At 36.1% G+C, this 25,748-nt stretch overlaps 1 protein-coding gene across 4 annotated transcripts in view; it reads left to right on the top strand.

Moving 5' to 3' along the window:
* Window positions 1-25,748, top strand: part of GBE1 (1,4-alpha-glucan branching enzyme 1) — a 172,872-nt gene that overhangs the window by 113,187 nt on the left and 33,937 nt on the right. For all 4 annotated transcript variants that reach the window (XM_075033942.1, XM_075033944.1, XM_075033945.1 and 1 more), the window contains one exon: window positions 1,888-2,059. In XM_075033942.1, coding sequence (XP_074890043.1) covers window positions 1,888-2,059 — 172 coding nt within the window. The remainder of the gene's footprint in view (window positions 1-1,887; window positions 2,060-25,748) is intronic.

The raw sequence follows: 25,748 nt of genomic DNA, 5'->3' as shown, positions 1-25,748 counted from the left end.
TGGATTTTATCAATTGAGTTATTTTCCATATCACTATGTATTTTTGGGTTAGAATCTCATACTTGAGAAAATCTATTTGTTTTGAATTTAAAAAAAAAAAAGACTATTGCAGATGTACACCAGGATGATACATGAAAAGTAGGATAGAAAAACAAAATGGGAGTGTAGATAAAATTCAGTCTGAAGATACTTGAAGTGATGCACATGAAGGGCTGAAACGATTCTAGTTTCTTATATGTTGTAATGGGCTACAAGCTGACTATTACCACTCAACAGGGCCTCATGGTTATATGACTTGTGTGAAAACAGCAACTCAATGCTAATAGCTTTCAAAAAAGCAAATACAGTACTGGAATTATTATGAATGGAATGGGGAGCAAGGAGCAAAATCAGTATGCCACTGTAGTCTTTCATGGTTTGTGTGCACCTTGAATGTTGGAGGCAGATTTGGTCCTGTATATCAAAGGTTATACAGCATAACTGGAAAAAATGCTGTGAGAGAGTTGGTAAGAATAATAGCAGGTGTGGATTGGTTTTCATAAGAAGAAAACTAAATACACTAAGATTCTTCAGGGTAGAAGAGAGATCACTGAAGGGGGAAGGATAATGGTTTATAAAAATGGCTGGCATAGAAAACATGAAGAGGGAACATTTATCTTCTCTTCTAATAGAAAGATTAGGGGATGCTAAATAATACTAACAAATGTCACATTCTGAGTCCAGAGAAGAGTTGTTCATTGCAGTCTTCAGTCTTGCCATCATTGCATAGGAATTATTTTTTTTTAAAGATAATTTTTTACTTGAGGGAATCATCTATATATGCTGTTACACTGCTAGTTGGAAAACTAAAGGATGATGGTGCTTTTCAGCTAGACCAGTTTACAACTCATCTGTCCCTCTGAAATCTAGTGAGTTTTCATGTTAGAATAAAGTGAGAATTGGGCTAATTGAACAAAAAATAGCTATTTTGCATACAAATGCTCCAAAATGTTTTCAACTACCTGCATGCTAATATATTACAATAATCCTTGTTACATAGCATTTGTGTGGCCTTTCTCGAGTAACAGTAAGCACTAGCAAGTTAGTAATTCAGTCACTGTTTTTAGACATAATTACTAGTTTGTTTTTCTCTTGCGTGAAATCACAGAAAACCAATCACATTCTTGATTGCATATAAATGAATGTTTCATATTCAGTCTGCATCTTTAAATCAGGAGTGTTGTTAATAGCCCTTTATTTGTACATCCCAGGAACTGAGATGTTTGCTTTCTTATTTTCTGTGTTTTCTATAAAAATTCCAAAATGGTAGGTCACTTGTGGCATATAGAGTTGACACTAATATGTCATATTTGATATCTGTAGGCAAAAAGTTTCTTGGAAGTAATCAAGAAGTTTGAACCCATCAGGTGAAATGTAGGACCACAACAGGGGTTAGACAGCTATTAGTTTATTGATCACATAGTCGTACTCCAACCAATGTGAGAAGCCGCAGTAACCATGTGGAGGGTTGCAAGGGGAAAACAAACGGTCGGGTCTGGCATCCAGTCAAGGCTCAGCTCTAGGACGTTCCTGCTTCAATTTACATACTTTCTCTTTTTGGCAGCAGATTATATATATCACACCCATGTGACTACACATAACACAATACAAAGTTGTAGTAATTAGAAGGTTAGAGTCACTGTGACCTCACGGTCATCAGCGGTGGCAGGATGTTTTCTTTGTGAATAGAGACCAGATCATGCACACCAAGCCGTGTCCTTGACTCCTCGCCAGTCTTCCAAGTCCTCCCTTTATGATAGAGTGACTGCTTTAAAAAAATGTATTAGAAACGCTTCTAGTATACCCAAGGGTTTTCTTCACTTTTTTTTTTTTTTTTAATTGTTATAGGCACTTGTTGGTGATAAGACATTGGCGTTTCGACTGATGGATGCAGAGATGTATACAAACATGAGTGTGCTCTCGCCTCTTACTCCAGTTATTGATCGTGGAATACAGCTTCATAAAATGATTCGTCTCATTACTCATGCACTTGGAGGAGAGAGCTATCTGAACTTCATGGGTAAGTAACCTTAGGAACAAGTCTTTCATTTTCTCATCTACAGAATGCTTGGCAGGGAAATAAAACAGTCTGATATGATCTTACATCCACAGTATTTATCACCGTGCTGAAGTTTGGAGCATAAATGCTTTTATAAATGTTTAGTACAAAAGGTAACATGCATTGTTTTTTCTGTCTGTAAGATGTATTATAAGATAAGAAAATAGAATCAATGTGGTTCCTAATTGTAAGAGAAATAACTTTTAAAAATGTGGTAAGCTTTAGTTCACATTACTCTGATTTACAACTCAGACTAGTATTTTAATTGCTGTTCTGCAAGTTTGTCAGGTGGTGAACCTTGCCTTACACAGCTGGGTTGTCTTTCATCTCTGTTGTTCTACTCTCCTAAACTTTTTAGGGTAACAGTAAATTTACTAAAGATAGCTCTGTGCTTATTTCAGTTATTGTCAGGAAGTAATCTGGCATCAGTTGAATTATGTTTCATTGCTTCTTAGTCAAGAGCAGGGGCTTAATGAGGGAGACAAGGGCAAATCACAGAGATAGGCACATCCTGCTATCGAAGTGGGGAAATAGTAAGGGTTAGCAATACTTTCTTTTTCTTCATAAGCTGTAAAATACAACTTCTGCATTGCTTCCAATAGTTAATCTCATTTAATCAGCAAGTTACAGTTCCATGTAGTCATCTTAAAAGTTGAATGTTGTTCTTAGTTTTATACAAAATGCTGAAGCTATTTATGCTTGATGCTCTTTATGCTATTCATGATATTCATTCATTCCTTAATTTCTTTGCAAAATAATCCTTTATAGTAAAAATCATAGTTATTTAATGTGGTGTGACAAGTTCTGTATAGCAGTTGTGATTGTCTCATGGGGAAAAAAAGGTTGAAATCATGCTGTAAATGATCATCTCAGTTTTCTGACAACAAAACACTTGAAAATTATAGAAGTTTTAGATTAATACTGCCTTCAACTTCTATTGTTAAATGTTTTGTATTATCAAGTTAAAGGTCGTTGTTGGATGTATATTGCTCTTCTTCCTTGACAGTATATTTAAAAATACATTTTTCTAATTAAAAAAATGGAGAATATTAATAAGGCAATGGTGGCATTTGGTTTAAGCATGTCTGTACTGATATATGTTTTTCTCCTTGGTATTAGAAGAATGCTCAAAAAAGACCATGTTCGTGCGTTTTCTTAAAAACAATTAAAGCAACTTAAGTACAGAACAAATCAATTCAGTATATGGTATACTAGCAAAACTATTGTTTTCAATAAAATGCAGAAATTTTTCCCAAGAGTGAAAAAGAGTTAATGAAATAAATATTTATTATGTATGTATTCAGGCACCAAAATGTGCAAAGTATGATGTGTGCGCTTCTGTTGTAACTAGTGATACTACAATAGTTAAGGAAGCAGGTGTTTAAAAAATACACCAGCTAAACTGCAGATGTCTCTGGCCCAGATTGACTTGGTAAGGTTAGAAAAATGATCAGTAGTTCAACGTGGCATGTTAAATCCAGTGTGTCAATACAGGTTGATTGAGCAATTAATATTGTGTATCCTTCAGTACTGCAAATGTTTCGGTAACTATGTTATAGTTTGCTGTATGTAAAAGGTGAAAAGATTGTAATAAATGTTGGAGGAGAAAACATATAAATTCAGAATGCTTGCAATCTGGTGTACTTAAAATGCACATGGCGGCATGCTATCTAGTTAAGCAAATACAGTGACAAATTAATTCTTTAACTTTTGGTTTTGAGTGAATGCCGAGAGTGAGGAAGAAAAGCCTCTTGTGGGCTGGGGGGAGGAGTGGAAATCTCCTTTCACAACATCTGGAAAAGGCACTCCACATGCTTCTGTGCTTCCCTAGGTCCTTCCATAAATGTCTTGTACCTTCTTTTTCTGAAAACAAAGACACCAAAGCAACATACTGCTTTCTCAATGCTTTGCTCACCTTAAGGAAAAACAAACAACTTCTAAAAATATGTTGTATGAGGAGTGGAAATCTGTTTTCTCAAATGTATACTGGAATTTCTCTTTAAAGATCTTGAATAATATTTAATTACACCTATGTTGGAGTATCATTTGTACTCCATCCGTGCAAGGACATTCTTGTTGAGAGAAGTTGTACCCCGTTGAGCACCGAACACTGATTGTTGCTTTCTCCCATGTTTCTCACTTTTCATTCTGGATGATTCTCTGTCCTTCTTGCAGGCATCTATAAGATACCACTGCAAAAATCCATGAAGTTGTTATTATTTTTCTTATTATGTTTCTTGATGTTTAATTTTCACTGAATGCTTTTATTTTCCTTCTCAATTGCATATATCCCAGTATAGGCAATCAGTGATGTATGCAAACTTAAATGTGAATAGGAAAGTTTTGTCATTTCAGTAAATTGGTTCACTTGTAACACAAACCATTGGGAGCATTCTTTCTTCTGGTCTGTGTTTCGGTTTTCTGTACAGCTTTGCAAGTACTCTCTGGGGCTTCATGTGCCCATCTGGCATGGAAGACTTAACCTAGAAAGCAAAAAACTCCATATGCTTGGCTGAAAATGTCCACGACAATGCTAAACGTCCTGCTGTATTGAATGAACACTCTGGAATGCCAGTTTGCTTAATAGTAAAAAAAGTAGCAATTGTTTTGAAACTTGCGCTATGTCCAAATCCTCTGCTTTCAAAGCAGGTAGGGAGTAACAATCCTAATGCAGCTGTAGTTTGTTCAACCCAACTCCTGTTTTAAGACAAGAGATTTTAATATGGAGACTGGCCAGTAGTAGTCAGAAGATGTCATACAGCTTTAGGAAATCACGAAAAATACAAGTTCTTCTGCACGATGCTTTAGTAGGGGTACAGGTGATGCTTCTTTAAGGGTTTCCTCTGCCACAGCTAAGCTTCAATGAAGATGTTGACATAGTACACATCTGATTGTCTGAACTTACATGACACTTAAAGAGAAAGCCCTAAGCATTCACAGTGTGTGCCTATATTAAATAGTGCAAGTAATTTTATTACTGGAAATAATAGAGAAAAAAGTCTCTATTCGTACTCAAGTATTTTTTTTTTAGTCATAGTGTTATTGAAATAAATATGCATCTAATATTAACTTAATTAAAACCAGAAATGTATGTGGAAAAATACTTTGGAGACATAGATCTTTGCCCTCTCTAATATGAAGTTTTGAAAACAAATCCAAAATAAAACCCCTGTATCTGACTAAAATTCTTTGTTATTTTGTAGGAGATTAAATTGACAATAAAAAGGCTTAAGATTTGAGTCTACTTCCTCAATTGCTAAATAAGGACTAATAGAAGTTGTTATAAGACTTCTAGAATACTGCACGAAGCTTCTGATCTCACCTTGAAAATAAAGCAACCACTGTTGTTACCAACTGGACAACGTTGAACTTCAGTTTAAAGACTATCACATACTTCCTGAAAATAATAGTTGAACTTACCACTACAAAACTGTTCTGTCTGTACATTGTTTCATTTTCCTTTGGCTTCATTTTCCATCCTTCCCCTGAAGAAAAGCTGCAGACAACTGTAATTGTTTCTTCCCCTTATTTTTTTTTTTCCTCTTGCTCATTGCCTGTGCCCTGCACTTGCATAGCTCTTTCCCAGTCCCACGGGGTTTCTGTCAGTTCTTCAGTGAACTTGCTTCTGTGTTCCCTCTTTACCTTGCAACATACATCTGTTTGTCTATCTAGATTTAGACAAACAAGGGTAGCTGGTTTCTGTCCTAGAATAGACATAAGATGCAGCCCAAGGGCCCTTAAATAGCATTTTACGTCCTTGGACTCCTTTATAGCACAAATATCTACTGTTTTATGCCACTGTAGGGTCTTGCTTTTCAGCTTGCTAACAATCATTTTCTTGCTTCCTTCTTCATTTTAAATTGGTTTAAACTCAAATCTATTGATTTAAATGGAGATTAGTTCCTACATGATCTTCTAGCGCTATTTTTCATTACTTTTCTATAGTAAAACAACTCTTAATTAGAACTCCAGAGACTAGGTCTCTCTCCCTGAAAAACAACTTTTATATATATATTTTTATATATATATATATTTATATTTTTATATATATATATAAACTAGAAAATTATTTGCAGTAACTGGAACATTTTTTGCAATCATGAGCATTGACTGATGGTGTTAATGTTTGGGTTGACATTTACCTCTGTTTCACTAATATCAAATCCATCTGTAAAGCTTCCTTGTTAGGTCGTTTACACAGTAGTTTATCTACTTTCTCTACACTTAGGGGGTTTTTTTGATGTGCTAAAACAGTTTCTTCTCTAATGGTTTGGTATGATGAGACCTTGTTCTCTCTTTGGCCTTAAAAATAAAATAAAATGCTATGCATCATCTATTCCTTTGAGTATTTTGGAGAAAGAAACTTAATTTTTTTTTTTTTTAACTGCAGGATTTTGTGAACAGAAGGCTTGTGAAAATATGTTGACAAACAAGAAAAGGAATGGTGCAAAAACTGTATAGTAGCACCAATATCAGGGTGGGAAATGTGTGTACGATTTACTTTAAGAATATTAATTAAGAATTTGAAATAAAAAATGATACAACATAACTTACAATATAAATGAGAATATTAGTTGAAACAGAATCTGAAATACTTCTTTTTATTCTAGATAAAAAGAAATTTTATCAGGAACAAGGATATTTAGCTTAAACCTAAGGGGTTTTCTTTTCTTACACATGTTGCAAGCAAATCACTTTTTCTTTTTCTGTACACTTTCTTACCCATATTACTCCTGTGCACTGGTTACAGTGTGACTTTCTAGACCATGATCTAAGAAATGGCCATGCAAGAGCAAAGGAGAACTTTAAACTAGTTCCCTTCAGTCAGGTCCTTTTGATAAACAACCTTGAAGTGCTCAGTTGGTAAAGACTCCAGATTAGGATTCGTAGTTTGAAGTCATCCTTCTTAATATGCTTACCTAGTATACCTGGCAAATGTGCTTTCTGTGCTGCCAGTTCTACCAGGTGCTTTAATTTCATGGCAGTGTGACAGAAACAATTATCTTCATTTTAAGGTAGAAAACAAGAAGTGTGTAATGTGAAACCTTACCTACAGTTTGGCACAGACTTCTTGTCCTGTAGTGACAGACCACCTGCAACTTTGTTCCGTAGTACCCTGTATGACCCCACTCACAGCTTGGGGTGGGCAGTGGCAGGGGGAAGAATCCAGATGCATAGATGAGGCTTTACTAATTGCTTTGAGAGTCTCTTCTGGAAGGTCTAGAGGTGTAAACTGTTAATGTTTGCTGTTCATTTAGAGTTGATTGAAGCAAACTTCATTTCTACACTTGCTCAAAACACATTAGAGTGACTGGGAGAAAAGCAATTAAAGAGAGACTGTCTCATAATTCAAAAATAAACCACACACACACACACAAACTGATTTTCCCTCTGTCCCATCTCCTCTTCACAAATTAAGTATGTCCACATACTAGAAAACCGTTGTGGGAGTTGATTGTACTTCCTCCTTGAGAAGGCAGGGAAGGAATCTCCATATCTGCGTGTATGTAATTTGAATGCATAAGTAAAACGGTTACTAGCAGCAGTCTATACATGTGGTGCGTTGGTTTCTATGCTATGGCTTGTCAAGTCAGGAACCTTCAAACAGAAGCCTTCACAGTCAGCAGCATCCTTAGAACTGCACAAGAATCAACAATTGCTGCAATCGTGTTCATGGATTGAAATTCGAGTAGGATTTTCCCGAGTAGGAGCGAAAATCCTCTAAATTGAGGTAGCTGTTGTGTATGGTGCTCCTTTTTTCTTTCAGAGTAATGCTGATGTTTCCTTAGTTTGTTCTTAAGTCTTAAGTCTGCAGGGTATCAGATATTCCGGTATTAGTGGAGTTGTATTTGCAGTAAATCAAGCCATTGTGGCATTTTGTTTCAGTTACAAGGTGGGTTTTTTTGAAGGATGGGTAGTTTTCTAGTTGTTTTTCTCTGTTACTGATATAAAGAGAGTTGATTTTTAAACCTGAGTTAAGTTATTTTAGAGGCCACAGATTTTTTTATTTATTATGCTTAGTACCATCATTTAACCACAGTGATAGTGTTACTGAGACTTCTGCTAATGTCTCGAGGTTTTTCTTAAAGAGTCCATCTCTTGCCTTGCATCTTGTATGAATTGTACAGCTCACAGTTCAGACTCATAACATCTTTTCCGTCATCATGTGTGAGTGCCTACAACCTGGTCTACCAATATAGTAGTTTGTATGATGTTAGGGCTTCTTAAAGAATAATAAATGAAGTTGTAAAACAAATATATTGATGTTGTATTAGAAACAAGAGTTCCATTTCTGTTTGTATGACAGCCTTCATTTTTGCTTTATTGTTGTTTTGAAGAACAGTCATGCTAGTAGGCCTCTATATATAATAACTTGACACTATATATTATAACTACTCTTTCAGCACAGGTTTTTGGAGGCATTTCTCTTTTCAAGCATTCAGAATCATAATTTGTTACAGAAATTATGACAATCATATTGTTATGAAAAGCTTTTACCACATCTTCTGGATTTCTAACTCTACAGGACATGGCTGTTGTTCTGTCCTTTCATAATTATTTGTTTGTTTGTTTTTCTCCATAGTTACAAAGCTTGGAAACTCTTTTAGGTAAACTATAATTATATACATATGGCATTGATTAGTTTTACTTACCTGTCTTTTAGGAAAAAAAGAAAATACTCTCTAGTTAAAGATAAATCTAAAGACTACAATATTCTGACTAAATTATATTTTGTTTTCAGTTTCTTCACCTTGAATTCAAATAAATTTAAAATCAATAGGTTTACCTCACTTTTGGGCTTTTTGGCTTTTTTTAATTCAGAATGTAAGGACTGTAGTAGCAGCTCTGTCTTAAAAAATGTATCTCAAATTTATTGAGAGTTGTGCATATAAATGCACATACTCATACATAAGGAACTGTTTTGATTAGTTGTGAGATGTGGTCAAAAATTATGATTTCTGTAGAGGACAGAATATTCTTGCCTGTTAGGATGGAAGTGTGATAATTTTTATAAATTTGATTAATATATTAAAAATTGGGTTTTATATGTATGTATGCAAATGTATATAAAAAGGTTTCTTTGCTCAATGATTCATTAAGTGTGTAAGCAATTAAGTGTAGTCATCTTACACTTTCTATGCTGCGGTTAACTTGGATCCAAACAAAACTCTTTGAATGTTTTCTGTTTCTATAGTTTTCAGGTGCTTTAAGATGTTACATACTGTAGTTACTCTAAAAATTTTTAAAAGCTTGGTTCATCCTATGAACTCTTTGTTAACCGTTAGGGCTTTAGAAGAGCCTTGACATTGTATGGCATGTAAAAGTGTCTTCATGTGATGACTGTGTTCGTAACTCCTTTTTAAGAGAAAAAAAATTATCTAGCTGGTTCCCTCTTCTGAGTACAGAGCACTCTTGGAGATATGTATGTGTTTTTCTTATGGTCATGTGAAGATTTGGTCCATCACTGCATGTATTCAGAATGATAGGTTGACTATAATTATTATAGCTAACCTACAGACTTCTGCTTCTAACAGTCTGGGTCCTTGGTTGGAAGACATGGTGCAAAACTGAAAGGAAGACAAAAGTATTTTTGGATTTTCATGTAAATATTAAGTTGATCTGTAGATGAGACTGGAATCCAACATCCAGGTCTCCATTTGGATTACAAAAAATAATTAATTTGCCTTTTTGAGAAGGAGTAGGCTTGTTTGGTGGGTTGGGGTTTTTTTTCCCCTCTGTTGTACCTTCTTCAATAAATTCAGGTAATAACATGTAGTTTTCACATAGAACATAGCTTCTGCTTTGTCACAAAGCAGAGAAGTAATGTTTATTTCCTAGTTTATCAACATTGCTACTGACATGCTTAGTGCAGGAGGCCACTCATTTCCTGGATGCCAGATGTCTACAGAAATGGTCTACCTGTTGACAATTAAATCTGTGCAAGGCCATCACTTGAAGAACTTTGTGTGTAAGAGGAGGGAAAAAGATTAAGCATGCCCCATTCAAACAGTGGTAAATATGTTGTTTATGGTAAAGCTTTTGTCTTTTCTCTCCCTACTGCTCACTGTACTTCATACAGTTTTGATGCTGATAATTTATCAGTACTTGTTTTAAGTTACTTATTTCTGAAACCCCTAATGCTGAAAAGAAGCTACAGTGGCCTCTCACCACACCCAGCTGTCTTTTACTTCTACTTTTTGTAGTCTGTCTGTACTCTGTAATCTGGAAAGGGCTCAGCAATTGCATGGCCAAGAGAAAAATGGATCTATTTTGTCCAAAATCATCTACCAAAGAGTAAAAAATTTCTTCCTGATTGTACTTTATAGGCTGGCTTTTAGAGAGAGAGAGAGGTGACACAAACCACATTTTCCTTTATGTCCCAATCAAGTAATTTAGCAACACAAAACTGTAGTAAGCTGGTGTAAGAGCACGCATAAGAATTTGTTAATCAGCAATCCTACCTTTGGCGATGCGTTGTTCTTTTTCAGACTATTTTTGGGCAATGCAGAGCCAAATAGAATTAAACCCCACATGTTATGCAGTAAGGAATTGTTATGTTGAGACATGATTGAGCAGGTGACATTTTGTATTAGTAAAGTCTGAATAATAGATCCTTAGGCATACATTCCAATTTGGATTTTAATGTGTGCTGTTGTGGTAATTTGAAATGAGTTCATCTCAGTAGTGTCATTAATTCCCCAAATCAGTGTAATTTAAACTGAGGTAACACTTTATGTGGCGACATTGGAATTAAAAACTATGTCTTTATGAGTTTAAGAACTTATTTTCACAAGCCCTATTTATTAGCTTAAAATCTGCTCGTTGTCTTAATTTTCTGAGGCCATCAATCTGATGCTCACTCAGAAGTTTACTAGAATATGAATTTAAACAACACTGTAGTTGAATTTGCATTGGTCTTCAAGGGGCAAGGTATTTTCTCTGCAAATTTTCGTAAGAAGTGGTAAATTCTGCAGAGTAAAGCATATTAAAACATCCTTTATAAATGTTGACCTGTCTTTCTCTGATGTCTTTTGAGATCTTCAGTTTGAAATTTCAAACTATGCAGGCTTCAAATGTCACTACAATTTATCACTGGAAGCATAGACTACATGCTTTGATTTGGAGTATATTTCTGTTGTAATTTATTATAACCTTGTTGAGGTTTACAAAAAGAAATTCTGAAAGCACTCTAACCCATTTGGTGCGCTTCCATATGTCAAGAGATTTAATGGAAAAATGCTTTTATATAGTAGCAGTCAAAGAGAGGTAGCTATGTATTGGTGTTGGAGGGAGGAAATGCGTGCAAAGTAGAAGACAGACCAGGAGAATGTGGGGTTGGAGGAGGCACGCAATCAGGTTAGTATTGGAGTGGAGCTGCAGGCTCCATTAACTCAGGACAGTCACTTTGTCTTTCCCACTAAAAAAATGCATTCTTGTAGATAATTCAGGATAAATTATTTCTGTGAACTCATGGAAATCGATAAAAATACAGTGAAAATAAGCTATTTTAGTTTTACTTCAGAGTTAAGTGTTATGAGGTTAATGTTGTGTATGAATGTAGAGCTGATTTTAGTCGGCTCTCAAGATGGGAGAGGAGGAATTTGTAGTAGAGTAAATTAGGGAGTTTAGGAAGAGGGTGAAATTAGTTGTGGCTGAACGGAAAATTAATTTTGTTAGATTTTTTTTTTTTTTATTATCCCCCTCCCGCCTCCCCCCCGAATAGAACACGTACCTTTTGAGTTAGAATGTCTTGTTGAATACAAAAGACTACTTCTTTCTAAATGTATTACATAAAAGTGCAGGACAGGAGGAGAAACAGGACAAGTGACTGAACATCACAAGAACAGAGGATTATTCACAAATCCAAGAGTGCTAGCACAGTCTTTTTATGGCCAGAAGCGCAGAACTTCTATTTAGTGGGGATAGTTACTTGGATCTTTTTGTGAAATTCAGAGCAGGTCCTGCAAACAAGGTATTTCCATTGTAGCTTCTTAACTAGCATTTTTTAGAGGTATTATTTAGAAGTAATCTTATTAATCCACTCCTGACTTGAGTCAGTCCATAGACTATGAAACAGCTCCCTGTTTCATAATCAATGAAAAATCAATAATGCTATACTCTTGTTATGGTGCTGGCTGTGGCTAGTCTTAGAAATATAGTAAGCTATTTATGGATATCTGCCTTCATGCTTATGGGAAGGAGGGGAGTGTCTTGATTAAAAATGATGAAGCAGGGAGTCTCTTAATTTAAAATAGTCTTCATTTTCTGAAGTTTAACCTAGACATAGTTGAAGTTTTCAGAAAAATTGTGAAATTCCCTTTTCATATTTAGTAGTTGCATTTATATTTGTAGGCCAGAAAGACTGTATTTTTAATGTTTCATTTGCTATGTGGAGGGCTATTGTTTGGTTTGTACACTGCACATAAGAATACAGGACTAAATCTATTGCTTGTCTCCAAAAACTTAAATATAGGAAGAGGCCAGTAAAAATAAATAAAATTTATCTTAATAAAGGAGCTGCCTACATGTTATGTCCTCTTGGTAATTTTTTGATTCGTGGTGTTTTCTGTTCTATGAATATGTTGAAAATACTGAGAGACCAGGCACTCTTGAACAAGTGACAGAAAACAGTATGATGTGTGACTGAAGGGCTTATGTTCCATTCCTCCTCAGTGCTTAACTGTAAATATGGAAATGCTTGTGCTAGAAGACTTTCTACAAGGAATATATATTGAGAAAAGCCTGTAGAAAGTAGTAGTGAGTATATTGGGTTTAGAAGTTGTAGCCTATCTATCCTTCTGTAAGAAGATTTTTTTTTCATCTCCCAGTTTATAAAGGGATGATGCGAGCTGTATCCAAGATACCAAGAGGCTAGACTTAGGGACATAAGAAGTTTTTACTAGTCTTCTGTTACAGTCCTGTCTCTCTATTCCTCCCTCCCACTGTTACCATGCAGTATCAGGGTATGTTGTTTTCTGACAATTAAATGTTCCCTTTAAGACCTAAATAAGAAAACAAGTAGTGAAATAAGTTACCAGCATAGCGTGGCTGTGTAAAAGAATGAAATGAAACAAAAGAGAATGAATAATGACATTGGCAAATAATTTTTTGCAGATAAAGATGTAATTTTACTTGTTTGAGGACTGTTTTCCCTTTTTTTTAAAGAAGATCCATGCAAAGTATTTATCACTTCATCAAGTTTATTTTTTTAAATAAAAAAACAAAGGAATGAAAAATCATTACTGAGAAATATTTCATATGTCCAATTCAAAATGTCTTTGTGCAAGTAATCTCTAATGGTTTCTTGTCTCTGTTTTGTGTTTCGCTTTTGTCGTTTTGAATTTCTGTACGGCATTGCTGGAGGGGGAGAGGAGAAATCATCTTACCATTTGTACATATTTGGCTTTCCTCAAACAGTGTAACACAACACTTTTCTGACATTGAAGCAGGCTTTTTTTTCTGAAATCAAAGTTTACTTCTTCCTTTGACAAAGAATTTTTGTCTTAAAGGTGCAAAAGCCATTATGTGCCCCCTAATATGGTTGAAATACATTTTCAGCTTGGGCCCTAAGAAAGCTGTATCACTTCTTTGTATACAGTGCAATGACAGCATGAAGTATGGTACTTTGAATGCATACATCTTTCAGTGAAATGAAATCCTATTTTTGGAAATAATGCTTTAAAATAATTAATGAATACATGCATGCAAAATAAATTCCAGCAATTACATGAAACTTTGGGGTAGAGAAAGGAGCAGTAGGTGTTAAAATTTTCTTTTAGTAAAAAATTATTCAAGGAAGAAAAGTTGGAGGTAGCTACTTAGATGAGATTGCTTATATAATTTTATACAGCTAGTTCAGAAGTACTTGTTTCAAAACCTGAAAAATAAATGAAAATTTTATCATGTTTTAAGCAGCTGTAATGTAATCTAGAAATAATTTCTGCTCCAATTCTCATTTACCAGTGTAAATGTATTTTGTATCTATTGACTTGGTGTCACAAGGAAGACCTAAAATAATTAGTTAGTTGTATCTTGAGAGGCTCCCAGCTTTGTTACGCCTGCAGCTGATTCAAGTCTTAGGGCTAATTTAAATGTATTTCAACTATAAGATGAATACTGTCATGTTTGTGTCTGTATATAGCAAATTGCTGAATTTCAAAACTGGAAGGGATAGCTGTAATCTGCAAATAAAGAGGCACAGTATAATGAAATGAAGAGAGGGAATAGCTCTAGGTGAATATCTCTTGCTGGGAAACTGAATCTCATAGATTCACAGTGCTAGACCATTCATCTACGACTATTTACTTGTTTCCTAACTTCCTTTGAACAGAGTTGCTTGAAAAAAACATTACTATTAAGATAGATAACCAGTCTTGCTTCGTGATACCTTCCTTTCTTATGGCGATGACTCTAGACAAAAGTTAGCATTCTGAACTATGAAGACACTTGTTCAGAATCGTCCCTTCCCCAGCTGCCACAAAGACGCACCATCCAAAATGCAACTTCTTTCCCACCTACACCACCCAGCCAATAAGAAAGAGCACTTGATCAGTTCCCAGTGAAGCCCCCCAGATGGAGTTGGTTAGATTTCTTTTTAATGTTAGAAATTCCATTTGATCTTTTCTCAAATTCAGGAAGTAAGCTGGAGTTGTAAAGAACCATACTTTTCTCTTCTATCATGTATATGCTAGTCACTTCAGGCAGGTCACTTTGCTCACTCTTGGTGTCTCAGTCCCTAACCTAACTGTATAATCTGAGATCACCTTCCGTCAATATAAATGCAGCTAGATACTGAAATACATAGTTTCCACTTTCCTGTTGGCTTTGGGTGAGGAATAACATACACTGACTAGTGTTTTCCTTCATAAAAGCTGGTGGCATGAAGTGACATGGTGATTTCAACAAGTTATTTATAGAAAGTCCTTAGACTTTTTTTAGCTCTTCTGAGGCTTTTCTAAATAAAAAATCAAGAACCATCACCAGTAGTTTGAAGTCTAGCAGGTATCCTCTGCTTCTGTTTGTGAACCCATGCTGCTCAGCACATGGACATACACCTCACACTCGTGTTCTTAATGTATGGGCTGATACATATCTGGAGTTACGTATGTAATATGCTAGTCATCAGGAAATGTTGGAGTGCTTTACTGGGTCTTCGATTTCCTAGTTATTTGAACAATTTTGTATACTAACACCTGAAAATTGGTAGGTGAAATACAAAATCGGCAGAAGCTCTGTGTGATGACACTCCAAGTACCTCTTAAAAGCTTTTTATCAAAAGGCATATTACTGGGGGGGCAAATGGCCAAAATCTTTTCTCTAGTCTTTCTGCCTGTAGTGAGAATGATTACCTGAAGGAAGGGGAGTGGAATAATGCCACTTAAGCCAGTGTATCTTGTGGATCTTCTGATGTCTCTTAAAGCTGTTCCTTGAAAAGGCAAGCCCTATTCAGAAGTACAAGGGGAGGAGAATGTGAAAGATTACCTAAACTGCAGAAAGGGCATTTTCTGCTACAACTGATTTTTAAAAGAATGCAGTAACATTCAGTTACAGTCTAGTTTGTTTCCCTATTGTGTTTTAAATTTCAACAAACATCTTGTTTTAAGCCTGTTCTCTCAAATTGCAAGATTTTTTTTTTTTTTTTTTTTTTTCTTGTCTCCCCACATGCCAACAAAAAATATGATGAAGGCTTCACTGGACAATTGTTCTCTAATCTTACAGATTTTGGAGGCTATTTTATAAATCACTTGCTACCTGTAGCAGAGGTGCCATCAGTACCAATTCTCTAAGTCCTCTTTTTATCTGAGGAGCAATGTTTTGCTTTGGCTTCCAAAGCAATTGCCTGCTGGGCTTTATCTAAACCTTCTAAATGGTTTTTCTTCTTTCCTCTGTTTTATCTTTTCCTGTATTTTTTTTTTCATCCAGTTCTTTTCTCAGTTGTGTTGACACTGGTTTAATGTACAGGTGAGTTGAGACTATCTTTAAATTACACTTGTAAATCCAGCCCATCTGTTCATCAGGGTACTTATAACGGTCTGCCCTAGCCTTTGCATTAGTTGCAGTCTCCACATGCACACGCACACTGGCAGCACCATCCTCAGTTACTCAAACAGGGACCTGCTTCACAAAGTTGCTACATCTACATTGTACAAAACTATTTGGTTTAGGGGTTTTATGTCATAGTCTAAAAGCATGGCATCAGAAGTTCTTGGTGTCTGATGTGATTAATTGTAGATTAGTATTAGATGGTAATGCTCTTCAGAGTCTTTCTTAATTACAATCTTTATGCTATTCTGGTGGTGTAAACAATCATAAAAGTATTTTAATAATATGCAAGTGTTATGTTGTTATTGTATTTTAACTTTCCCTTTGTTTTTTATACTCTGAGAAGCGAATAAAGATGGTTCAAGGATCAGGTTTAAATTTTGTAACACTTCCATCCATTTAAAACTTTTGTATGCATAACACCCATGTGATGCAATTGCAAATCTGTGCTAAATTTTAAAAGCTGATGTAGTGAGCATTCCAAGACTAAGTATTTTTGTGGAAGCAGAACATCTCAATGATTTTAAATGAATTTTGATTTTCAACATCATGCAGGTGCAGTTACCCTCCATCTGACAAACGCATTATATCTTGCAAAAAGTTCAGAATAACACTTTGAAAACTGTGTGAAACTTGGTCCCTCTTCCAGTGAGAGGAGAGAGAACACCAGGGCAATTACTGCCTTGAACAGGTCAGATTTACAACATCAGAGGGTTTTGCTCATTAATACGTACCTTTTGTGCACCTCCGTTAGTAGATCTCATTTACAGACAGGTAAGGCATTTCAATTTGCACCATACCTTTTCTGTTCCATGACTGAACTCCATGACTACTTAGTTCAGTATACTGGCTGATAATCATTAATAGTTCAGTCAGTCATTAGGCAGATGTGACTCTTCTTAAAACTCTTTCCTTTTGTAGCACGGCAAAGTACCAGAGACCCTCAGTACTGATCTCTTAATTGTTCTTTCTGAAAAAAACAAACTTTTAAGCCTCTGTCGTGGTTTAACCCCAGCCAGCAACTAAGCACCACGCAGCCGCTCACTCACTCCCCCCCCACCCAGTGGGATGGGGGAGAAAATCAGGAAAAGAAGTAAAACTCCTGAGTTGAGATAAGAACGGTTTAATAGAACAGAAAAGAAGAAACTAATAATGATAATGATAACACTAATAAAATGACAGCAGTAGGAATAAAAGGATTGAAATGTACAAATGATGCCCAGGGCAATTGCTCACCACCCGCCGACCAACACCCAGCCAGTCCCCGAGCGGCGAATCCCTGCCCCCCCCTTCCCAGTTCCTAAACTAGATGGGACGTCACATGGTATGGAATACACCGTTGGCCAGTTTGGGTCAGGTGCCCTGGCTGGGCATGAGAAGCTGAAAAATCCTTGACTATAGTCTAAACACTACTGAGCAACAACTGAAAACATCAGTGTTATCAGCATTCTTCACATACTGAACTCAAAACATAGCACTGTACCAGCTACTAGGAAGACAGTTAATTCTATCCCAGCTGAAACCAGGACAGCCTCAAGATCCATTTCCACATAGCAAAAAAAAAAAAAGAAAAAAAACAAAAAAACAAAAAAAACCCAACAACAATAAGAACCAAACAAAAACACCACCCAAAAACCCCAAACCCACAACAGTATGAATTATCTTGCCTTAGGCGTCCTGGTTATGATTGACTGTAATGAGCAGAAATCTTGCAACAGATAGTGCTGTCACTATACAATTACTATGCTAGCACTTTGGAAATATGCTAAAACTAATAAACATCCCTTAGAAAAATTGATTTCAAGTGTCTAGTTAGTCTTAAATAAACCAGTCACTTTCTTTCATTTCTTATGTAGGAGTATCTTAAAAAAAAGTCTCCCATAAAAAAAACCTAAAGATAACAATGAACAAGCTGAAAGGGAAAAAAAGACTCTGAAACAGTGAGTACACAAATAGGTAAATTGATGGGGAATGTTCTTCTGATAGACATATGAATATTTATGAACCACTGAGGATACTGCTTTTGAAACATACATTGCAAAGCAGCAGTTTTCTTCTTTGGAATATTAGTGTATTTCTAAGCTAGTTTTCTTTCCAAATTAAAATGAAAAGTCATTTTTGTGAGATGAAAAATCAGGAAATTATTTCCATTTGATAGAATTTAAACTGGTTTTAGCACTGTTTTCTATTTATTTACTTGTAAGCAGAAGAAAAATTAATCAGAATGTAAATGTACTGTTTAATTCAGCATAGTGCAAATGAGAATTTGAAACTCTCAAGGCTTCCCCTTTCCTCCTCAGGTTGCTCAAAACACTGACACTTCCACAAGGAGGTTTTGGCAGGCTTGTATTTTCTATGTTAAGTAGTCAGTTTGTTTTGACTTTGGTTAGTGTCATTCTTTAACCACTTAAATCTGTTGTCTGAGTCATGATAATCCCTATCTGAACTACTGTTAGATGTTTTTCTGAACAGCAACGTGTTTTGACTTGTTACTAGTTGAGTTACTAGATAAAAATTCCTTCTAAAACCCTAGCAAATCATACTGAAACACTACTGGTTTGAGTGGAAATGCCAAAAAAGTAATATGTAATACTGTGACATGTTCTGATTTGGGGTTGGTGGTTTTGCTTTGTCTTTAAATAGAGCTAGAAAACATTGAACCAACGTTTGTGTTAGCAACTAGACACAGATCTCATCACTTTTTCCCAGGGTAATATCTTATGCAGAGTTACTCAGCTGTTCGATGCTTGAATTGGGACTATGGGCTACAAATGAGAGCAACATCACTCTTTTTTCAGTGGCATGTTGCTATTTTGTGGATCAACAGCTATGCCTGGAGGACTCGCAGCAGTTTCTGCTGATTGCTGCAAGCAGTCCAAGTGGGCTAGGCGGGACTTGTGCAGAGTTACTTATCGCCCTGCAAGGCAGCATGGGGCAGCTGATAAGCAATATCTTAAAGCTGTAGGAGGCAGTGGCTGCCAGCTCAGAGCTTCAACTGGATTTTTGCTTTTCAATTGCTGTGACTGGCAAGGTAGTCCGATCTTGGCTAGCCCTAAACTCAGCAAGGGCCTCTAGCAGTCCTGATGTAGCATCTTGGCTTTTTTATAAACATGGTTTTCCAGTTTCTGCTGGGTCTGATTCACCCTTTACTTTCTCCTTTCTTCAAACTGTCCTTTTGGGTTAAATAACTTCAGTTACACAAACTAGCCGTCAACTGGTAAACTCAAGCATACATATCTGGGATACATTTTGGGCCCTTTTACCTCTTAGAGCTCACACAGTGTATTGCTGTCTGAAAATGGTTTAGTACGAGCATTTGAAAGTGGCAGTATGAAGCGTTTGGTTTTACTTGTTGCCCACACTCCAAGTCCTTTGTCTACACATACAATTCATTAATCTTCTTATCTCATGTATCGCATTTACTTTAATAACTGCATAGGAAAGCAGATTGGTTAACTGATATATCGTCTCAGGATTGTTTTAAACTATTAGCAAAGCATATGACACAAAATGTGGCTTCTGCATTTATATTTTCCCCAGCATGTTTGAATTTTACAGATGGCTAATATTCATCCCACAGCAGTAGATCTGAAGCAAAGGGGATAGTTGGCCAATCTTTTTCAGTGTCAGTAGTTGGCATTCATTTTCATCTGCTGTGTATAAAAAAAGAAAAAAAAAACAAAGAAAAAAAATTAAAAAAGCCCCACACAAACAAAAAACCCCAACCAATGACAAACAAACCTGATCTAACCTTAAATCCTCAGTGCATTATTTAGTATCAGCCTTGTACATTCTTTTGCTGCGACATAGAAGTATAATAAAAATTTAAATGTCTTCCTGCTAAGTAATGAAATTGAAGTAGTTGTAGAAACAAAATACACTGCGCTGAACAGTAGGAAAGCTGGATTTTGCCAGGGCTGTGCTTTTTTATCAGCTCACTGAGGCAAGTCCATTTCTTGAAAAATATTATTTTGAGAACTCTGTAAAAGAAACCTGGCTTTAAAATGTTTGCAAGTCTTCTCATTCTGGAAGGCTTCTGTATTCTGAAACATTGGTAATATGCAATTCTGGGTCATAAAGTTTGCCTTTCTTCTTAAAAATGGGTTTGGATTTAATAGCCAAGCACTACATTCATTATATTGGTGTGGTGTTGTCAAACTCCATAATGATTAAAACACTTGAATGAACACTTTGAAAATATGTCTGTATCTTACTGATCTGTATTTTCTAAACAGTATGTAATTGGAAGATGCGATTATGTTCAAAAACTTTTTTGACGTATGTTGCTATAATGTTTAATTGCCAAGTTAGGAACCTGCAAGGATTTTAATGTAAAAAGTTTTATCAAATGTGATATGTGGCTTATTTTGGAATCTTTGTACTGGTTTTTCACATTTCAGTGTGGTGAAATTCTCTGCTATCATTAAGATTCTCTGTATGAGAGCGTTATAAGTTTATATGAAATTTTGTACTCCTTTTTATTTCTGTACACTTTTATTTTGACATTAGGATACTTTTACTTTCTGTGCTGGTTTCTGCATGTATTTTTTAATTTTATTTTTTTTTGTCCAAGGACTCAGAGAAGGTCTTTGACCTTTTACAACTTATGTCAGACACTAAACTATGTCCAGACCTAATTATACAGGGGTTGCATTGACTCACAGCAGATCAGTTAATTATACCTTCATCAGAACTGAGCTGGACTGTAAAACCTGGGCTATTTAAGCACAGAAAGTTCATATGCCAGTCAGCATGCCATGATGAGATGTGCTAGCATCTATCACAAATATATCAGACTTCTCTTTTGCTCTTTCTTCAGGAGCTCTGCACAACTTTGTCATTTGTTCCATATCTCAGAGCAAAGTGTAGTGCTAGGACATGTCATATGATATATGTCTGAAAGACCTGCTAAGGGCCATAGTCATAAACAGGTTTCTCTGACTCCAGGGTAACTTTTATAAGTGAAGCAGGTCTTTGTAGGAATAGATATCAATTAAATGCAATCAGAGAATACAAAATAAGCTCAAGTAAGGGCTGTCACAACACTGCTGCCTTGTCTTTGAAGTACAAGCCTGTTTTCAGCCTGGCTACCCTCATATAAATCTAGAAAACATAAATTTGAAAACACCAATGATAATCTACCATTATGAACTGTTCTCTCATATGTATTTTCACTAAGAGGTTGAGGGCTGAGTAGGCAGGTAGCACATCCAAAATGTTGGTGAGTGCACTGCTGAAAAAAACGCATGGATAGCATGGTCACTGTTGTAGTGCAGTTTTTCTATAGGGAGAATGTTGCAAACTGGAAATGTTCCAGAATAGGACTAGCTCACATGCAGTGCACCTAGCTCTGGAGCTGTTTTTCTGCTTGATTTTACATTTTTTTCTGTTTGTTTCAACTAATTCTTAAGCAAATTTCTTTCTATATCTAAAGTATGGCTCAAGTTAGATACTAGTTTCACCTAAGATTTCAGCTGTCGTGTAGAATTGTGTTTAGAAACAAATAGAACATTCGATTACATTATAATGTTTATATATATCTGTGTATATGTAAGCTCACAGTGGTGAGACATTACAGTAATAGGTTGCTCTGAAACAGTGCCGAGTCCTGCAAACAGAATACTGCTTGTACCTACAAAATTCACAAATCGCTTATGTAACTTTCAGAATGCAAATAACTCCATGTCCTTAATTACATTGAAACATATGTGGTATGTGAACTTAGAAATGCTTTTGGTGTTTTACATCCGAGGAGTCTAACATTGGCAGCTATAGCCTTGAGACTGAGCACATCAGAGGTAAGTCTCTGGACTCTTAAGAACTGTGCCACAGTGCCCAGGTACTGCTTGCTTCAGCTGCTGTACTGGCTGTTTGGTGTTTTCCATCTCTGAGGAAAAGGTGGTGTAGCTAGCAGTATGATGCTGTGCCTTTTTCAAAGACTTAACAATAGCCACATAATTTTGTTTTTGAAAATACCTCAGTAATTGCCCAGGTCCACTGAAAACAATGGCAAATGAGAGATGTTTAAAATTGTGAAGGTCTTGAGAAGATGTTTTTTAAAACAAATTATTTTTAGGACGTTTATAAATACATTCTCAGTGTAACAGGTTTGAGCCAGCCTCAGGTGGAGGACAGGAGGTAGCTGGCAGAAGGAAGCTTTAATGTAGGCTCAAAGCAGTGGTAGGTGATTCTAGGAGGACTCTAAGGAATGTACTGCTTATTTGAGGACATTAGGTAAGAAGCGGTTCAGAGCTGCAACCAGAAGTATTCTCTGGTGGCTGATTCGTATTGTTTCAAGAAGGCAAGACTTTGTGGGCTTTTTGGGGTTTTTTTGGTTTTGGCATAAGGACGACCAGCCTGATTTGTGGAGAGCGGAACAAGTTCCCAATCAGTGCCTTGTCTGCCTTTTTGTTTTCTTGTTGCATCGATTCCGCATATGAAGTATGCGTTTAGATGTAAGTATTTGTAGTGCTTGTAATGATATATATAAAAAAAAGAAAGGAGCCAACTTCCCAGAATAGATGATATGCTATTGCAGGTGGACTCTGTGTGTATTTGAGTAGTGTCTGAATATGAGAGCTGATGTTCTCTGTGCATCGTTTTTACCTTTCAGAGGCTTGCATGACTAGGACATCTGCAATCAGGGTAGCAGGGCTGAGGTGGATGTCTGTGTGTGTGCAGAAAAATTAACCTTACAAGGAAAACCAAGTATCTTTTTGGATATGACTTCTCCCTTACACAAGCATACTTTGCTACTTCCCTGTCTTTCCCCTACCCCAGATAAGACCATTTAATTTAAACATTGTCATTCTGGTGCTCTGCTTTGTTTTTCACTACTGCCCACTTCTCCATGCTCTTGTCTCTCTTCCTTCAAATGACTTCTCCACAACCTGCACGGCTTCTCACAATCTACCTTCTTCTGTTTTGTCCATTGACTTTTACTTTAGACTGTACTGTCTGCCTTTTTTCCTTTTTTTTTTTTTTTGTCTGCATTGTGCTCCTTTTTTCACAAAATGCATATATTTTTTTTTTTCCCTATCACCACCTTACCAAATGCTAAGTTGCCAGTTCTATGGAACAAGACTCATGTATTTTCTTTTCTGTTTATTTGCTTGAAACAGTTGTATAGAACTGTGTGAAGACATAGTGCTGTGTTAATATTTGTCAATGAAAATATAAAGCTTTATTTTCTTTGAAAGCGTAACATTTTAGAAGTTGAAAGTTTCGCTGTCGGTATCTTTGAATGTTACTTGATTAATATTTATATATTCAAGAGTCCTGACATCTGTCACTTGGGGTATTTAAAAACTTTTCTGTTTCAAATAAATGAGAAATTTCTCAACTCCTTTTAGATTCAGCCAGTATAGAGAAGTTTGCAAAAATATCTGACACTGTCCAGTCTTGCACAAAGTTGCCTTCCCAGACAAATTTGTTGCTTGCCAGATTTGACATCTATTGCAGTCCTCTTTGTATCGTAAGTTCATAGAATCATGGAATCGTTTAGGTTGGAAAAGACCCTCACGATCATCGAGTCCAACTATCAACCCAACACCACCATGCCCACTAAACCATGTCCTGAAGTGCCTTGTCTACGTGTTTTTTGAACACCTCCAGGGATGGTGACACCACCACTTCCCTGGGCAGACTGTTCCAATACCTGGCAACCCTTTCAGTAAAGAAATTTCTCCTAATACCCAGTCTAAGCCTGACCTGGTGCAACTTGAGGCCATTTCCTCTTGTCCTATATCCAGCCACCTGACAGAAGAGACCAGCACCCACCTCACTACAGCCTCCTTGCAGGTAGTTGTAGAGAGCGATAAGGTCTCCCCTCAGCCTCCTTTTCTCCAGACTAAACAGCCCCAGCTCCCTCAGCTGCTCCTTATAAGACTTGTGCTCCGTATAAGACATGTAAGTTTCTTGTGAATGCCTAGACACCAAAGGCAAGCTGGTAATTTTTTTTCTTTTTTTTTTTTAGGTTTTTTTTTAGTTTATGAGCTACTTTTTGAAATGGTCAAACTTTAATTTCAAATTTTCTTATTTTGTGCTGTTAACAAATGCATAATTATTTCATTTTAACTTAGTTTGTTCCTATAGCAAGAAGAGAATATTACTGAACTTTCATTTTTTTATTTACATCATATTGAAAAGCTTTAACTTTCATATCTATCAAATGCTATTCAAGTGGTTTCTCTCTTCGGTTTACATTTTCTTTCTCTTTCAGTAATATAATCCTTTATATACTCTTTCAAAATTAGAGGATTAAATTCTGGACTTACTGACATCAGTAAGAAAACTGCTATTTATTGAATATATTAATGCAAAAAGTTTGCCATCTTTGTGTGACCTCTTCTTTTTCCAGTCTGGCCGTTGATTCACTTTTTAAGCCCATTAACCTGTCAGTTGTGGTACCAGTCGATACCTGGCAGTATGTGACACTTGGTTTTTTGGTGTTCTGTGAGTTTGGTTTTTTGGGTTTTTTTAACCTTTGCAACATGTTGTGGAATATTTCTATTCCTAAATATTTTAGTGAGCTCTTGGAAGTGGTTAACTAAATTATTTATACTGTGCCTGTACACATAGAGCATGGTGGGAATGTCACAGTATCCAAGTCAGTCTCTTGTTTTTAGGAAGATGCAGCTAATAGAAACAACTAAATGGAAACTGCTTCAGTGTAACAGCAAAACAAATAGTTTACATTGTTACTCAATTTTTTAAATACTGTGTGAGAGCATGGAGTAAATTTTAAGTCTGAAATATATTATTCTACACTGTGGGAGAGGTGCCAAAATGTAAACTTATAGAACTGAAAGTTTCTAAGAGTAGATTAGTAAAATAACCATCCTCTCGGGGTCCCTTGTAGACTAGGTAACTTCTCATGTTACTCTTTTCTTGTCTGTCGGTATGAACTGCAGAAACTCTTGAGCTCTGCTCACTAAAGCATTCAAGGGAAAACATTACTCTGTCCCTAGAAACTGAATATTATTGTCAGTGACACTACTGATATTTCATTGAATGCTCTTTTGATGGAACACTACAAATAAATAAATGACAGACTTATTTATTCCACAGAAATGTTTTTTTTTTCTGTCTAAATATAGCTCTACTAAATAGGAACACGCTGGCATAACTGTCATGTGCTCTGCTTCTATTGAAAAGTAAAGTAAATCATAGTAAGCAATGCTATGGTCTCTCCACTATGCCTGTGACTGGCTACTTCTCTGTGTAAGCAAGCTCCTCAGCCATCCAGCCTTTCCTAACACAGTTATAGAGGTGGTGCTTCTGAGCACAACTGTTTTGTTTTCTTGTTACTTGGGCTTTTTTTTTTTTCTGTAATTGATCCGACAAAAGGTGTAGATTTGAAATAAGAGGACTAAACAATGCTATTTAGTATGGTTGGAACTTTTATTGGAACAATTGGAAAATTATCTCCTTTAAGAACTTGGAACTGTTTTATCAACATTATAAATTTGTACAGTATGATATCTCCAACTTTTTAACATCAGTAGGAAATGAGTGAAGACAGGCCAGCCTTGATAGGAAGGGGGCATGGGAGAGAAGCAAGTCATTTATTGGTATACCACAATCCAGAAAATTCTATTTAATTTTA

Source organism: Buteo buteo, chromosome 8 (assembly GCF_964188355.1).
Source record: "Buteo buteo chromosome 8, bButBut1.hap1.1, whole genome shotgun sequence".
NCBI classification, from domain to species: Eukaryota; Metazoa; Chordata; class Aves; order Accipitriformes; family Accipitridae; genus Buteo; species Buteo buteo.
The sequence above is the reverse complement of the archived record's forward strand: the minus strand, read 5'-3'. Positions and strand labels throughout refer to the sequence as shown.